Source organism: Lissotriton vulgaris, chromosome 8, assembly GCF_964263255.1.
Source record: "Lissotriton vulgaris chromosome 8, aLisVul1.2, whole genome shotgun sequence".
Lineage (NCBI taxonomy): Eukaryota > Metazoa > Chordata > Amphibia > Caudata > Salamandridae > Lissotriton > Lissotriton vulgaris.
Genome location: NC_141696.1, coordinates 1,378,997,508 through 1,379,016,558, shown reverse-complemented (window position 1 = coordinate 1,379,016,558; position 19,051 = coordinate 1,378,997,508). Strand labels below are relative to the sequence as shown.

Here is a 19,051-nt window from a genome sequence, read left to right as displayed (position 1 = left end):
ATTTGGATGGTTTTCTGTTCATGGGGAAGGCAGGAACAGAGGAGTGTGCAAACCTCCTCTGCCAGTTCGTGGACCTGACCAGAGTTAGATGTTCTGCTAGCACAGGACAAGTCAGAAGGGCCGACTACCAAGCTATCCTTCCTCTGCATAGAATTAGAGAGACCGAGGGCAGCATACTCGGAAGAGACTCATAAAAAGATCCAAAAGAAGAAAATACTAGAGGTAGTTGAGCTGCTCACACAGTGTTGTTGCGATGCCTCACGGTAGGGATGCAGAGTGAGGGGATGACACTACACAGACATAGACAGAGTAGATGAGCTGCTCGCACAGGGTCCTTAGGATGCCACATGGCAGAGGCACTGAGGAGCAGGCGAGTGGCCAGCAAGGGTCCAGGGCAAGCGGAACGGCACTTCCAGCCCGGGAAGGTCCTTGGGGACGCCAACAAAACTCAGAAGCAAGGGAAGCCTGGAACCACATAACACGGAGGCCTTGCTTAAAGGGGCACCTCGAGCTAAGATGAGTGCTGTCATAAAAGGACTAACTCCAAACTGGAAAAACAATGCATGATGTAAAATACCATGGATGTGTATGAATAACAAACAAAAGTTGCGAAATGTATAAACCATGTTTTAATAAACTGCGGCCTTACCATGTCATCACTGGAATGATTGATGGGGAAAGGTACGTAGTTGAGCAGGGCACTAAGAAGGGCAGAGGAACCCACCCCTGGGAGGGGTTGAATCATGGGCCGGGGAGGCGAAGCAGGACACTATAGGAGCCGTGCCAAAAGCCTTTTGGAGATAGGAACAACCCCCCCACACACACCCACAAAGAAGGGGGTGACCATATTGGTCGCCCCCAAGCTTGCAGCGAGCTGCCCAATCCGTTCGAGCGAGGGCAAATGGCCGGGTGCTTTCAAAGGGTGCGCAGATCTTCCCTTGTGGCACTCAAAGGGAGCCACTGTATGGAGTGCGGATGATGTGGTGAAATTTCCAGCTCCTTGAAGTACTGTTTTCAGGGGCGATAAATGACATTTTGGGAGAATGGAAAATAATGTGTTCACGTTTTCAATCTGGAAAGGCCCAAGAGCTTAAAATCATGTCCTGGAATGAACATTTCAATATTAATCTTAGCAGGTGGGAGGCATTCCTGGCCAGGGGCAGAATTTGTTTTTGAAGGATGAGACGGTCATCAAGGAAAGAACTGCCATTATCCACAATAGCCGGTTTGCAGTAGAATGGAGAACAGGATTCTACCATTCTTGGATAGGAAATTTGATTTCTTTGGCGAAATTAATAGGCACTCTGTGTTTGTAGGGCTGATTTAAAGTGATAGTGTGCTATCCATTTCTGCACTGTTTGTGTGCAGGATGACGATATTCGGGGGAGATATTTGAGTATCTGCATACTGATTTTATTTATTTATTTATTTTATTTAGGTATTTATAAAGCATGCAGCAACCCCAAAGGGGTGTCCTGGCGCTAGTAGACAGACAGCAATTGGCGCAGGACAAGGGCACACCTAATCCTGGCGGCAGAATAGCCAGGTCTTGAGAGATTTACGAAACTCAAGTTCCGACTGGATCAGGCGGAGGTGAAGCGGAAGTTTGTTCCATCGTTGGGTGGCACCCACCTCGAAAGAAATCCTCCTGATCTAGTATTTTTAAATCTGGGGTGACAAGCAGATGCTTAGTGTTAGATCGTAAAGCTCTAGAGTGATTGTAGGGACGGAGTCTCTGTCTAAGGTAGGCTGGTCCTAGACCTTTAGCTGCCCGAAAGGCCAATGTCAGTGCTTTGAACTCGATTCTTTTGGTTATGGGGAGCCAGTGCAGCTTCCGCAGGAAGGGGGATATATGTTGTCTGAGCGAGATGCCACAGACCAGGCAGGCTGCAGCATTTTGGACTGTCTGGAGTCTGTGGCGCAGGCCCTCTGACAGACCCAGGTAAAGTCCATTTGAATAGTGTAGGTGCGATGTAATAAGTGCATGGACCACAGTTTTGCGAGTATCGCTGGGCAGGTATTCAATACATTTTTTAATCATTTTAATTTTGCTAAAGCAGGCGGCTGAGACTTTCTGAACCTGAGTGGCAAAGGATAGACAGTTGTCCCACCTGACGCCCAAGTTCCTGACCGACTCTTAGGGAAGACGGGCAACACTCAATTCTTCCGGCAACCATAAGTTGGAGGCAAGGGGAGATGGTTGGTTAAAGAATAAGACCTCGGTCTTGTCCGAATTGAGTTTTAGAAAATTGCGGTCCATCCAGGCCGCAATATTCCTTAGACATTTTTTGAGAGGGTCAAAGGTGGCCGCGGATACATCATTATGGGTGAATAGAAGCTGTGTATCATCAGCGTAGGATGTTATTTTGATTCCCGATTTCGAGATCATTTCGGCCAACGGGGTGAGGTATACATTAAAAAGAAGCGGACTTAATGCTGAACCCTGCGGGACGCCCCATTTAAAGAGTCTCACAGTGGACGTGTAGGGATGGGTTCGAACCTGCTGTTTGCGGCCTGAGAGGAAGGAAGATAACCAAGTCAATGCTGTGCCCTGGACTCCTATGGACTTCAGGCGGTTCAGGAGGATGGGATGGGAGACGGTGTTGAATGCTGCAGACAGGTCTAACAGCACTAACACCGCTTTAGAGCCTCCATCTAAAGCCCATCGTATTGAGTCAGCCATTTCAATAAGGGCTGAATCCGTACTGTAACCGGAGCGAGAGTCATGGAGAAGACCTCTGGACTCAATAAAACTGGCCAGTTGTTGATGGACCAGCTTCCCCAAAATCTTGGCCGGCGCAGGTAGTAGGTCTATAGTTACAAGGGGCCTCTCGGTCTGCATTAGCTTTTTTTAAGATGGAGGAATGCATGTTTTCATGCTGCCGGGTAGATACCTGACCTCAGCGATGAGTTACAAATAGGATTTAGATGGGGATTAAGAAGTCCTGCCAGGGCTTTATATTGTTTAGCTGGCAAGGGTTCGCCAGGTGAGCCAAACTTGCATTTTTGTAATTCCCGAAGAGAGGTTTCCTCAGAAATTTCAGTAAATTCTGCGAGTACCGATAAAGGGGTCTGTTCCACCATTTGTTCTTCAAAGGTCTGAGGGTCATCATGCAACTTGGAAAAGGATGTATAAATCAGTGCAATTTTATCTTCGAAAAATTCGGAGAGTTTGTTACATAGAATTTGTGAAGTAGGATGAGTATGAGTCAGCGCCTGTGGATCGGTAAAGGATTTGACAATCTTAAAAATCTCTCTGGAAGAGTTCCTTGTATTATTAATCCTATCAGATAGAAAGGCTCTTTTGTTCTTTATAAGAAGTTTGCGGTATTCTTTGAGAGCTGCACGATAGTCAGCATTGCTTTCTACAGAATATGTGAGTCTCCAGCTGCGTTCAAGAACCTTACAGGCGGACTTTTTAATGATGACTGATGATATAAAATTCCTGAACCGATCAGAATCACTTCCAAAATTTTGGGATATAGAACATCAAGGCTGCTGATGGCTTAATGGGGGGTGGGGTGGGGGTGGGGGTGTCAGGAGATTGCCATGTGTCGGGGGAAGAGCATGTCAGGGGATATAGAACATCAAGGCTGCTGATGGCTTAATGGGGGGTGGGGTGGGGGTGGGGGTGTCAGGAGATTGCCATGTGTCGGGGGAAGAGCATGTCAGGGGGTGCAGAGCGACAAGAGAGCGCTAGTTCAAGAGATCTGTGCTTACACTGAATCTTGGCTCCCACTAGTGAGAGCTCTCTGGCAGCTCTAGGGGAAGAGCTGGGACTGTCAATGTGCACTCATCCAGAATTGCTGAAGGGTGACGCGAGATCATTTTTTTTGTCAAATGTTAAGGTGCGGCCCGTGCAGGCAAGAGCTGTAAGGCCGGGTTGGGGTGGAATTCGACAGACGACCACGAGGGAAAATTAAATAAATAATTATTTTCCCTCTTCGTCGTCTAATGAAATCTCCCCCCACCCGGCCCCACTACTTTTACCTACATGGGCCACTGCTGCAAATGTTCTTCATATGAGGAGTGAGTACACACTCTCCAGGGTATTCTTTGAGTTACTCAGAGTAAAACCCTGAGCACCAGGGGCAAGCAAGACTGGCAGAACCATAACATAAGTCTGGGCAGCTGCCTATCGTGCACTAGCAGAAGCAGGACACTGCAGCTGGCAACTACAAATACTGCCCTTTCTGTGGGCAAGAGAGGAGCAATAATTGTTCGATCAAATTATAAATACATGAAAAAATGGTAAAACATATTGTGTCAAAATTGTAACTATAAATCATACAGAAAATACCTGACATGACTACTCAACATATGGATCAATCTCTTATATACTTCTTAATCCTGCTGTTTCCAAGAGCTGTTATGAGGGATACCATTCCCCACTTTACCGGTGCCCAATAAAAATATAGGTACATCCACTACTACACTTCCCACACTGTGGTATATGCAACAATATGTAATCCTTGCTTCACAGATCAATAGGTCATTAAAGAATATCTATGTGGTAACCTTCTCAAAAGTGACATTTTATCCAGCAATCTTCACGAATCATAAGGACTGCAACTATGGCAGACACACAAAGTAGAAAATCTTTATTTTTCAAAGAAACTTGTTTCAGATCCATCGACTAGAAGGCTGAATAACACACCACACGTACATCTAGAATAGGTTCACACTGCACAATGGTAACCGGCTACCTGACTATTCAGAATGGGTTCCTGTGGCATGTTTCATATTAACATCAATTTACCTTGGAGGTGCTAATTTTTCTTCTAAGAACTCTTCAATCTTATTGACATCTGTCTTCACTTCTCCATCAAAAGTCATAAAGGGAGGGTTTGTCCCAGGTGCTAAATTCTGTAGGTCTGCAGGTTTTCTGGATAAAGATAGATTAAACGAAAATAATTTTGTGTTGCACATCATTAACACTGAATTTACTTATGTAGCCTCACACATTTTGCAAGTCTGCAACACTAACAAACCACAACAAGGTTCCAGCACACCGCAATTAGGCATACATGGTGCCGCAATAAAGCACAAAAAACAGTACTCTGGTGGCGGGTCATGGTTACCCTCAGCCCAAGACGGTGGTTTGGGTCTCCTGGGCAGATCCCGTCACATTGGTTCAAGCAACACACCAAGGAGTCATTCTGCCTGCTGATGCAGAGGTCTCGCTGAGGAGTAATAGTGAGCCTGTATGCTTGTTCTGGGGTGGCATGCAAGACTGTGGCAGCCTCCCTCTGCTACCCTTCAGACCTAGCAGCGTCAGATTGGCCATGACCGAGGGTAGAAAGGCAGCGGAGGGCGGTTTCTTTTAATCGGACAGTTTTATTGTTGACTTAGTGCTGCCACATGGACATAGGCCATTTTATTTGTCTTCTCTGTCAATTTAGCTCGTCCTAGTGCCAATATGACCTGTAGGGTGAGCATTGGGCTTTACAAATGTTTTCCATTCTATTCCAAAAGTGTACTGGAAAAAGTTACTTACCTTTTGTAATGATCTTTCTAGGAGACACTCTATCTAACCGTAGATTCCTCACTTTAGAAGTCTCCCCAGGAGCCAGACCGGACCAGAACGGGTTTGCTGGCAATGCTCCTGCACACCACTAGGTGCTGTACACTGACTCCACACCATCCCAAAGGTGAGGGAGCAGAGCTGCATATAAGTGCCACCCCAGAGCACTGATGTCAGTTTCTCTCTTTGCCACCTGTTCCAAAGCAGATCTATTACCTTGCGGCACATTTAAAAATGGGCACCCAAATAGGTCGCAGACACGGCTCACAAACAAGCAAGGTATGTTTTGGGGGACTCCCAAAAAGTAAAGGTACTGAAAATGTCTTTGGGGTTTAAGAATTTGTGAGAGAGAAAGACCAGGTTGGTTTGGGGCTGCTGAATACTGCTAGGGTAGGTGTAGTAAAGTATACAACCCCAAGTTCCATACTAATAGCCAGCCCAGATTGCAGGATCTGGATGGATCTGAAGGTTGAAGGCCAGGCTGACACTTGTGTACATTCGCAAAACAGGGAAGACGATGATGATTTAACTACTTAGATTAATATACCAACAGGACAGTTTCACACTTATGGGACAAAAAGTTACATCTGGGGAATAATAACTTAGAACCAGCCACACACAAAGTTTTTTATACACTGCTAGAAATAGGGGTAGGCAAAAAGGTGGCGCACAACATGATGTCACTTAATAGAACCTGGATGTCACTCAAACTCCTTGATATAGAGATATGGTTTGGAATCTGAGCAAGGAAGATTGAAACTGACCTTGAGTTATACCCCTAAGTCATCCAGGATAATGAGGTTTAAATTCATACAGAACAGTTATTTGCACCAAACATAAACCAGCTCTTAAAGAGTGAATAGGATATACCCACTGTTTGTGGTGTGCACTAGATTAGTAAGACCCCCTGCAGCCATGGTCCTGTCTGACTGTATGAACTACTGGGGAAAAAAAGACCAAATTATTGACGGAATGAACTAGAAAGCAGAGATTATGAAACCTGAAATTTGTCTTTTGGGTTTATTGTCCACACTCAAGAAAGTGAACACTAGCACTAAATTAATTGACCTAACTTTGATGCTTGCCATAAGAGGTATTGAATTGTCACATAAATGTACCATAGCACTGATGATCATGAATTGGGAAAAAGAGGACTATAAAAATGGGTGGAGACTGACAGCATGCTGCTTCAGGCAGACGGGGGGCAAAAGGAATTTTGAAGCAGTGAAGGAATGGGATGAATTAGTGCAGGTGCTCATGGGAAAGACGAATAATGAGCGCCCACCTTGAGCGGTTGCTGAGAGCAACAGGCTGATAAAAGTATGTTATAACCTTGCCTGAATAAGAGTGCTAATGAGAAATGTTCATGTATATCCTGTTCTTTTTTATTTTTTTCATAATTATTAGCAACATCCATCATCCGCTAGGCAATTTTCCTAGATACTCTATCGGTGGGCAACATTTGCAGCCCATTGATGTGGAAACAACTAGATGCTGATTTTCAACGAGACCCTTCCTGATATCCTCGCTAATGAGACAGGATAATAATCTGCAAGATTTCACTGAATTATTGCTTTCAAATCGCTAACTCACCACCCTTGAGAATTGTAAATATAATCTTTTGTGTCTGTTGGACTTAGCTCTCTCTGCATGGTCACCCCTAAATGTTTTGCCTTCACCCTCCTGTTTTCTGAATGTGTTTTGTTTGCATTAGGACTCTGTGCCCTTCACTACTACTATCCAGTGCTAAAGTGCTTGAGCTCTCTCCCTAAAACATGGGAAAATTGGCCTACGTCCAATTAGCACTTTTAATTTACTTGTAAGTCCCTAGTATATGGTACTACATGTGCCCAGGGCATGTACATTAATTGCTACCAGTGGCACTACAGCACTCACTAAAGTAGCACTTTAAAATATGTCTCAGATATGCCATTGCAGGCTGTGTTAGCGGTTTTAAACTTCCAATTTGGCCTGGCAAAATAAACCTTTTGCCAAGCATAAACCTTCCTTTTTAATACATATAAGTCACCACTAACGTAGGCCCTGACTAGCCCATACAGCATGGTGCATTGTAAAGTTTTACACATCCTTGTAGTGAATTACTCCTAAATCGTTTTTCACTACTATATGGTTTAACCTTGGGTTACCTTATTACATTTAATAAGTGCTAACATTTTATTGGGAACAGAAAGGGATGTTTCAACCCCCCTCAACCAATAACCTACTTTCAACTGTTGAAAAATATTCCAGGCCTTGTACCTTGTGGATAAAACATTTTTATGTGTTACCTGTAACATTTTTTTATTTTTATTTATTCATTTATTTGAGTTTTATATAGCGCTTGCTGGACCCGAGGGTATAAGAGTGCTTTACAGGGTATGCAAATACATAAATACGTTTACAAGAGGTACAGAAGGAATTGTTAATGTGAAAGTCACTAGACAGTACAGAACTAATTGGTTATAGAGTCACAAAGTAAAATACAGGGCATATGGAGGATAAATGCATCAGGGACAAAAAGGCGAATGGAAAAGGTACCACAGAGGAGCGAATGGAAAATGTGGTCTATCAGATTAAGCTATTCTCTGATCAAGATGGATCTGGTGAACTGTATCAAGTGACTTCAATAAGAACTTTTCTAGGAATGTCTAAAACCAGGGTAACCTAGGGTCTTGAATACACGCATAAGGAACTACGATCATGAGGCAAAAAAGCATAGACAAAACAGAGACTGATAACTTGATACAAATAACTGCTACTGTAAATTAGGCAGTGTTGCTACTGAAAACATGCCCAAAAGTTCAAAGGTTACCATTAGAACTTGGAGAACCGGTCGGACAGAAACTACATCAAGATTTTAAAATTGAAAGAGGGGGATTGGTCGACATTGCAAGTTGGAGGACACATAACCTTCTCGCCCACGTCAGCTTAATATCCTGCAACATCCCGCACACAAAGTCCATGTAACCCGACAACTGAGCGTCTCGTAGAACAGGGATCACAAACTGTTCATAAAGGGGTGCTACCGATTTGCCACCCCCATTGCCAGGGGAGAAGAGACACTCGCAGGAGAGTGTTACGACTGAGCGGCAAAAATGGCGATCTCCGAGGAGTTGAATGAGGTATGACATGAGGCCTGCTGTGCGACGAAGACTATTATGGAGGCTTGAGACTCCCTCGCACCTAGGTTCCCTTGTACCGCCGGATGCGATTTTTGGTGGAGTTGAAGATGTTCCCGCTCAGGCGTAAGCCATTTACTGGAATTCTGCACAACGGAACAGGAGTTCTATGGTGACACGCCTGGCTTACCGCTAAAGCCACAGTGTAAACCCTGTGAAGAGTGAACCTGCTATCCCCGCGTCTGGGGAATTAAAGGCAAAGTACAACAAGCAGTGGCAAAGCCAATAGGTCTCACCTATGTGAGGATTTGGCTTTTTTGATGCTTGTGGCTAGGTTGACCAGCAGCAGAGCTGCTGTGCAGCACCAGCATGGCTAAAAATTAAAAAGAACTATGGCACGAACAATGATCGCTGCATCCTAGCACTTTTAAGGTTGAAATCTACCATACAGTGCAGCTGTCTGATTTGGTAACGACATCTTGCACACACACACAACCCCCCCCCACGCACACACACAACCCACACCACACAAACCCCCACACACACAACCACAACCCCACACACACACAACCCCACACCACACAACCCCCTACACCATACAGCCCCCCACACCACACAACCCCCCACACACACAACCACACACACACACAACCACACACCCACAAAAAAAACCACACTCGGAACCCCACACACCCCCACAGCCCTCCACACACAACCACACACATACCCACACCCACATACACACACCCACACACAACCCCACACACAGCAACATACACACACAACCCGACACACACACAACCACACACCAGGATAGCAAAGAATAGCATAGTAAAACAAAACATAGTATAGCATAACAAAACACAACAAAACATAGCTAGACATAACAAAACAAAGCATAGCATAACAAAACACAACAAAACATAGCATTCGAAAACATAGCATAACAAAGCATAGCATAACAAAACATAGCATAGCATAACAAAACATAGTATATCATAACAAAACACAACAAACCATGGCATAACAAAACAACAAAAAATAGCTAGGCATAACAAAACATAGCATAACAAAACAAAGCACCGCATAGCATAACAAAACACAACATTGTTTCACAAAACATAGCATAACAAAGCACAGCATAACAAAACAAAACATAGCATAACAAAATACAACAAAACATAGCATAGCATAGCATAACAAAACATAGCATAGCAAAGCATAGTATAACAAAACAACATATAGCATAGCAAAACATAGCATAGTATAACAAAACACAACAAAACATAGCATTTCATAACTAATCATAGCATAACAAAACATAGCATAGAAAAAACAAAGCACAGCATAATAAAACACAACAAAACAACATAGCATAGCATAACAAAACATAGCATAGCATAACAAAACATAGCATAACAAAGCATAGCATAACAAAACATAGTATAGCATAGCAAAACACAACGAAGCATAGCATAACAAAACAACAAACCAGCATAACAAAGCAGGATAGCAAAACATAGCATAGCATACAGCATCACTCAGGGGCACCACAGCATCACTCAGGGGCACCACAGCATCACTCGGGGGCACCACAGCATCACTCGGGGGCACCACAGCATCACTCGGGCGCACCACAGCATCACTCGGGGCACCACAGCATCACTCTGGGGCACCACAGCATCACTCTGGGGCACCACAGCATTACTCGGGCGCACCACAGCATCACTCGGGGCACCACAGCATCACTCGGGGGCACCATAGCATCACTCTGGGGCACCACAGCATCACTTGGGGGCACCACAGCATCACTCGGGGACACCACAGCATCACTCTAGGGCACCACAACATCACTATGCGCTACCACAGCATCACTCGGGCGCACCACAGCATCACTCGGGGCACCACAGCATCACTCTGGGGCACCACAGCATCACTCTGGGGCACCACAGCATTACTCAGGCGCACCACAGCATTACTCGGGCGCACCACAGCATCACTCGGGGCACCACAGCATCACTCGGGGGCACCATAGCATCACTCTGGGGCACCACAGCATCACTCAGCGCCACCACAGCATCAATCTGTGCAACCATTCAACAACTACTGGTTCAAATATGTTCTCTCAATGTTTCAAGCTTTATTAAAAATGTCACAAAAAGGTGTTAATATTTCACTTCTGTTCTTGGATTTTCGTCACAATAAAATACACTGAACATAATCTTCACAAGTTATCTACAAAAGTTTAAGCTATTGCCATTATAAATTACAATAACTATTATTTAAGTATTAATTATTTAAAAAAAATAAAAGCCATTGTTATTTGTAATATCAATACATGTAAGTCACATAAATACAACACATATTGCATTACAAATGCTATAGGTGTCACATTTGGCATTGTAAATGACAAAGCTATTTCGCTATTTTCAAAACCAACACATAAATAAAACATTTGTCATTACAATACCAATAGCTCAAACTTTCCAAATGCGAGACCTATTGCATTGCAAATGCTTGTTTGTATTTATTCCTGAATATCCCCATCCCACTCACGATTGCCTTTTTCACAGCATGTTAACAAGACTAATCTGGGCAGGGGGACAGGCACGGGTGAATTGGCAGACACTCACTCAGCCGTTCGAGCGGGGTGGGTTCGGAGTTCCAGATTTGTATTTATACTATTTAGTGGCGCAGAAGCATTATGCCAATTTTTGGTATCATCCAGATGCACAATTGCAGTTCCTAAAATCATACCCAGGCATGCTCACCCCCTTCACTATTCTTCCACATGGGCTTACTAGAACCCCTGGTGACATCCATACTTTGCAAACCACATGCTGGGCTTGGAGGCATCTCAGTAAATATTTAGGGACCAAGCATTTGTATTCTCCTCATTTACCCCTCCTAGACAATCCGTGGCTTCCTCCCGCTACTGAGACACTGTCGCAGCAGGCGCTTACCCACTGCCGCCTTCAGACAACGGGCAAATGCTCTCAGTAGCAATTTTACAAACGATCGTGATGTGACTGCACTGGACTGTTTCCTGATACATAGAACGCGTACCTCTTTGGCTGTAGCTCTACGTGTTCTGACAGTGGAGCCCTCTGAATTCAAGCCCCTCACCACAACAATTATAACACCCAACAGTGGACACCTGGTCACCCGGCTATACCATTTTGCGCAGACACCCCAGCCGGCGGTGGGTGGGTGGTCAAGGACGGCTTGGGAGGGGGACCTGGCACCCCCCTTGACCTGCAAGATGTGAGCCTACTGTTACGAGCAGACTCAATATGTATTGAATAATTATAAATACTAGCTCCTGTACTTTAAGTATTTGTATAGAATGTATGTTATCCCTGTGTTGGTTTCCAAGATGAATCGGTCCAATCCGGATAACTGCCTGAGGTGTGCGATATAAAAGGGGGGTGGTGATGGACGGAGCATCTGAATCAATCAAACACTCACACCCAGTCAAAAGATCTGGGTTTAATCCATCACCGTTCTTTAGCCCACTGTGCGATGGAGCATGCCAATTTTATTCATTTAGCATGGAATTGCCCCGCTGTTTTAGCTTACTGGTATGGGGTCTTTGAGAATCTCGGGCTAATGGTTTAGTCCGAACTAACGCCATCACCGTTACTGCTGGGATTTGTCCTCCCTTGACGATTTGGCATCAGGCGGTTCATTGCAATAGCGCTGCTGCTAGCCAAACGGCAGGCCTCTTTGCATTGGGGTGGATCCTCCCCGCCGTTGGTGAGGGCCTGGCTGAAGGATTTGAAGCACTGTGACACTACTAGCAATGTCTACGCGTCCCTGCTCCCCCCCTACCTACCGGCCCAAAAACATCTGGAAGCCACTACGTTCATGCTTACTGATCCATCCTGAACTTACTGATTGATGCAACGTCCAATATGCTAATGGTTGTGATAACGGCTAGTTAAATGTGATGTACTGTGTTCTACGAATCATTATTATATGAACCTGCACTGTAAAGGGTATTGGTTATTATACTTGTCTTTTTTTATTTTTTATTCATGCCATAATTATTAGTGCTCATTGTGATACTCAGATATATTTCGATTAGTGGACACATCAATAGCACTGTGTGCATTATGGCTATTGTTTCTTGTTTTGAAAAATCTCAATAAAAACAAGCAAATAAAAAACTGATAAACCAAATTTGTATAACTAGGGACGCGAACCTTCCGGGTATCTTGCTGATCTCGCGCAGGAAGCTAATTGGCTCCCAACACTTCAACAAGGAAGTGATGGCAGCCATTTTGGGCCTCAGCTGAGTCGAAAAAACCCATAAATATAAAGAAAAGGGGGCAGGGTAGGAATACCCTGACCCCCTAGCCCAGGCGGTAGGTCCCCGGGGACTCCACCAGAAGCATTTAAAAAAAGAAAATTGCAACTATCTCTCAAATTTGCACAAAATTAACATTAAAAAACTAAGCACGCGATCCAGTGCTTGTTTAATGATTAGCCCACGGGTAGACCAGTTCCCGGGGCAGGGGCAAATCCAAGAAAAGGGGAGGGGTGCGCGTGCAACCCCCCTCCCCAAGAGCAGTTTAAACCCCAGGGACCACCATCTCCTAGGGGTATTTCTGCTAACATTATGGGATGGGGGTACATGCGGCCCCTCCTTTGCCTTCTAAGGCCTCGGGACCACCACTTCCCGGGTCATGTAAATATAAAAAGTGGAGGGCCGCCTGGACCCCCCTCTGATGTTTAACAATGCCCTGGGGACCGCCACATCCCTGGGGCATAAAAAATGACCCATGGAGAGGGGGGCTGCATGGCCCTCTTTCCTGGGCCATTTTCAGCCCCAGGGAACAACACCGCCTCCCCAAATGAAACGAGGGGGGCCAAGCGAGAGCAAACTGTAAATCCGCTCCCAGCCGCCAAGAGGAGGAAAACTGCTTCGGCTCGCAGGGAGCTGACTTTCATCTGTTTTCCTGTCGCTGTCAAGCAGAAAGGAAAACAGATGAAAGGAATGCATGCAGGGAGCAGCATTTTTGGCTGCTCCCTATGTGCAGGCGATATGCTGGCTACCGATGGAGGCAAAGAGAGCCATCAGGGACCACAGGAGCTCCACCCCACAGCCACTAACGTAGCATACTGGGTGCCCTGGGAGGGCACCAGGGCACCAAGCCTTGTTTTACAGGCACCAGGGGATTGGGTGGGCCTCGGATGATGGGGTCCCTGGAGCTAGTATTGGCCTGAGGAGGGGGTCATGGCCCCCCTCCCCTTCTAATAATTGGCCAGGCCCTGGAGGATGGGGTACCTGGGGTCAAAATCGGCATGGGGAGTGGGGCCATGGCTCCCCTACCCTTCTAATAATTGCCCAGGCCCTGGGGTCCCTGGAGCGATAATTGGCCCGGGGAGGGGGTCTGAATGGCCCCCCCTTTTAACAATTGTCCAGGTCCCGGAGGATGGGGTCCCTGGGGCAATAATGGGCCTCCCCTTCTCGTAACTGGCTGTTCCCCAAGTGATGGGGTCCCTGGGGCTAAAATAGGCCCGTGGAGGAGGTCTGTTGCCCCCCCTTCCCTTCCAATGATTGTCTGGGCCCCAGTGGATGAGGTCCCCGTGGCCAAAATCAGCTTGGGGAGGGTGCATGTGGCACTCTTTCCCTTCAAATATTTGTCAGGACCCTGGGATATGGTGCCCCAATGCCAAGATTAGCCAGTTGAGGGTGCCTATCGCCCCCTACCCTCCTTTTAATAATTGACAGGCCCAGGGGGATGGGGTCCTTGGGTCCAAAACCAGTCCGGGCATCGTGGCCTCCTCCCCTTCCAATAATTGTCCAGGACCCTGGGGATGGGGTCCCTGGAGCCAGAAACTGCCTGGGGAAGGGGGTAGGGGGTGCATGGGCTCCCTCCCTTTTAATAATTGTCCGGGCCCCCGAGAAAGGGGTCCCCTGGGCCAAAATTAGCCCAGAGAGGGGTCTGCGTGGTCCCCCCTTTCAACAATAGTCCGGACCCTGGGGGATGGAGTCCCTGGGGCCAACATCAGCCTGGGGAGGGTGCCTGTAGCCCCCTTCTCTTCCAATAATTGTCCGGGCCCGCGGGATGGAGTCCCTGGGGCCAAAATCGGCTCGGGGGAGGGGGCACGTGGCTACCCCTCCCTTTTTAATAACTGCCTGGGCCCCAGGGGATGGGGTCCCTGGGACCAAAATTGGCACAGGGAGTGAGGTCACACAGCCCCCCTCCCCTTCTAATAATTAGTCAGGTCCCAGTGGATTGGGTTCCTGGGGCCGCGTGTCCACCCCACCACTTTCAAACACTGTGCGGGCCCCAGGAGATGGGTCCCTGGGGCCAAAATTGGCCCAGAGAGGGGAGCCGCCTGGCCCCCTTCCCTTCCAATAATCGTCCGGGCCCTGGGGGATGGAGTCCACGGAGCCAAATTCGTCCTGAGGAGGGGAGATGCATAGCCCCCTCGCCTTTCCAGAATTTTCCAATCCCCATGGAATGGGGTCCCCGGGGCCAAAACCCACCTACAGAGGCGGCCCGGGCCCCCATCCCCTTACAATTTGCTGGTCCCTAGGGCATGAGGTACTTGTGGCCAAAATCAGCCTAGGGAGGGTGCCTGTGCCCCTCCTCCCCTTCTAACAATCCGGCAGGCCTTGGGGTATGGGGTCCCTAGGGCCAAAATCGGCCCGGGAAGGGGTTGAATGGCCCACCCCCCTTAAAATATTACAAGTAGGCAACTGTGCAAAATCACAATGAAGCTCTACCCGTTTGGCACTGTCAAGTCCACCTTAGAAGTATGCAAAAGTCTTCCCGCCATTTGCCAGGATGATGAACAGCTTACCAAAAGTCCCCCAAGCACGTTTCCAGTCGACTGTGGTGAAGTGACCTTGATGGTGAGGAATATGAGGACATCTCCACCAAACAAAGAAGCGTTTGCTTTATATAGTTAAGATGAAGCACCCTTATTTGGTGGAGATTCACGGCTTTGTAGTTTTGTTGTCTTCTCTATAGGAACATTTCTGTTATCACAGATTTCTGGATGAAGACGCACGAGGAACAATCACATTGCTGAACCCAAGGTCACTGGAGACTCCGACTCGCTGTCCATAAAGCAGTTGTAATGTAGAAAACGAACCTGACATTTACTCAGCAAGATAGCACTTACTAATTAACCAGTAGTAGGTAATCGTTGGGAAAACATTTTGTACAAAACTGTGGACTCTTGTTGGAGAAACGTGCAGGTGAGGTTCTGTTCTCGACCTGATGCTCATTTCACAGAAATTAAACCTCAACATGAAGCACTTACAAATATAAACATAGCAGGTGCCACAGTTAAAGCTCTACTTCTGTAAAGGACACATAATCTTAACTTCCTGGGCTTGGCGAAGGCAAAGCAAGTATGTTTTCTCAGCAATTCCAAAATGAAAAATGATCTGAAGTTCTTGGTGAAGGTGGATCAATCATTGACCTATTTGAGCGCAATCTGTAGTGACTGTGACAAGTGTTTTCTTTCTTAGCTTCTCCTGGTGACAGCAGAACCCATGGTTCTCCCTTTAACTGACTACGAGTATGCAAAAGTGCAAAATCAACTGGAGGCATCACCCGTTTGGGCCTGCCCCGTCCACCTTAGCAGTATGCAACTCACAGACCCATACAGTCACTCACACACCCACTAACACTCCATACAGCCCTCACATGCCCAGTAATCGACCCATAACGCCACTCACACACCCAGTCACAGACCCATACAGCCACTCACAAACCCACTCACAGACCCATATAGTCACTCACAACCCACTCACACACCCACAACTACTCACACACTGTAAAACTATTCACGCCCACTCATGTACTCATACACCTTTTCACACACTCCCATACAGCCACTCACATAACCAGTGACAGACCCATATAGCAACTCACACAAACTCACAAATTAACTCACACACTGGCTCACACCCCTTCAAAACTACCCCAGCACCGCCAAAACTAACCTACACGAAGGAATGAAAGAAGTTGCCGAATGGATGAAACAAAGCCGTCTGAAACTGAACTCAGACAAAACTGAAGTCCTCATCTTAGGTACATCCCCCTCTGCATGGGACGACTCCTGGTGGCCGGAAGCCCTCGGAAAAGCACCCATCCCGACAGACCACGCACGGAACCTAGGCGTCATCCTGGATTCTTCACTCTCAATGAACAGACAAGTCAGCGCCGTATCCTCTTCCTGCTTCAACATTCTTCGCATGCTCAGAAAAACATTTCGCTGGATCCCCACCGAAACAAGGAAAACAGTCACCCATGCTCTGGTCACGAGCCGACTGGACTACGGAAACACCCTCTACGCAGGCACTACCGCTAAACTCCAGAAGAAACTCCAACGAATCCAAAACGCCTCAGCCAGGATCATATTAGACATCCCACGCAACAAACACATCTCTGGTCACCTTAAAGACCTCCACTGGCTACCCGTCAACAAGAGGATCACTTTCCGACTGTTAACCCACGCACACAAATCACTCTACGACATCGGACCAGAATGCCTCAACTCACGACTGTCCTTCTACACCCCCTCCCGCCAACTACGTTCTTCAAGCCAAGCCCTCGCCACTGTACCTCGCATCAACAAGACCACCATGGGAGGCAGATCCTTCTCATACCTGGCTGCTAAAACATGGAACTCACTCCCCGCCTACCTTCGCCTTACCCAGAACCACCTAGCATTCAGAAAGCAACTCAAAACGTGGATATTTGACAAGTAATCCTCCCCCCCTTTCTAAGCGCCTTGAGACCCTCTGGGTATGTAGTGCGCTATATAAATTCTCTGACTTGACTTGACTTGACTTCAAAACTACTCATACACACCCTTATACACCCATACAGACACTCCAGCTTAGCAGTATGCATCTCACAGAACCATACAGACACTCAAACACCCACAAAACCACTCACAAACCCATACAGCACTCACACACCCAATCACCGACCCATACAGCCACTCACACACTGTCACAGACCCTTACAGCCACTCACAAACCCACTCACACACCACACAGCTACTCACACTCCCTTAAAACTACTCACACGCCCTCACAGACCCATACAGCACTCTCACACCCAGTCACCAACATATACAGCCACTCACACACCCACTCACTGACCTATACAGCCGCTCACACACCCAGTCTCAATACAATTAGGAAAACTATTTTAAAAACCTTAGAAATACACAAAAAAACAATGGTAACAGGGACATAATCAGTGAAAAAATCTAAAGGTTATAGGGGCGTTATAGCTAGGAAATAGAATTTTAATTCACTGAAAAAAAACAAAGATTACAGGGTCGTTAAATTTAGGCTTAGATTTCACTCGTACAAAACCACTGAAATTCAGCAGTTGTTTTTACCTGTGCTAACTATAACTTACAACCCGGCAATGCTCTGCTTATGACATCACATGTTACATCACTCATAACATGGTCCGTGACATCACTGAAGACATCCCAAATGACATCACTGATGACATCAGCCATACAACCACTCACACACCCACATACAACCTCTCATACACCCACTCACACACCCACAAAACCACTCAAATACTCATTAACAAAGCCATAAAACTACTGACACACACCCACTCACTCACTCATACAGCCACTCACTCACCCCTACAGCCAATCACTCATCGATTCACTCACCCACAAAACCACTTGCATGCCCATTCACACATCAATACAAGCTATCACACACCCACTCACTCACCTATACAGCCACTCACACAGATACCTAGGGGCATATGTAGAACAGAATGATGGAGCGTGCTTTTAAGCAAAATTTGCTAATGCCACACTTCACCATTCTGAAAACACAGAGATGCGTCCTATTTGCAAAGATACGGTGCACCCCAGCGTTTCCCCTAGCGCAGGCGCTAAATTAAGCTGCCTAGAACCAACGCAGGCACCCTCCCACAGGGTATTATTGCCTTAAGACAAATGAAGTGGAAAAAGAAATTTAATTTCAGCACACATTTAACTTAAACTTGGAAACAAAGGAACTGCCTCACAATTATTGGAATGTATTGAAGTTTAAACTAAGTGTCCAACATGGATATAACCCAAGACTCTAATTTGTTTGCTATCAATGCTCAGATGTTGCAAAGAAGTGGTATGTTAGCACCCACAAAAACAATGTGATACAATAAGTAAGTAAATAAATAATGAAATAGATAACTAAATAAATAAATAAAAAGCATGCTTTCCAAGAAAATATAATATAAGGCAGGAAATTCAGATAACTAAACATCAACAATTGTGGAAAAAGTGCATCTAAAAAGGTCATAGAAAAAAGTTTAACTGAAATCAACACATTCAGAGGAACATTAGAGAGTGGGTGAACACAGTATGTTGCCAAAGCAGACTACAGATTTAAAAT

At 46.2% G+C, this 19,051-nt stretch overlaps 1 protein-coding gene across 2 annotated transcripts in view; it reads right to left on the bottom strand.

Annotated features, from left to right (window-relative positions):
- CLIC6 (CLIC family member 6) overlaps window positions 1-19,051 on the bottom strand; it is a 231,039-nt gene that overhangs the window by 54,034 nt on the left and 157,954 nt on the right. For both annotated transcript variants that reach the window (XM_086935371.1, XM_086935372.1), the window contains exon 3: window positions 4,760-4,885. In XM_086935371.1, coding sequence (XP_086791497.1) covers window positions 4,760-4,885 — 126 coding nt within the window. The remainder of the gene's footprint in view (window positions 1-4,759; window positions 4,886-19,051) is intronic.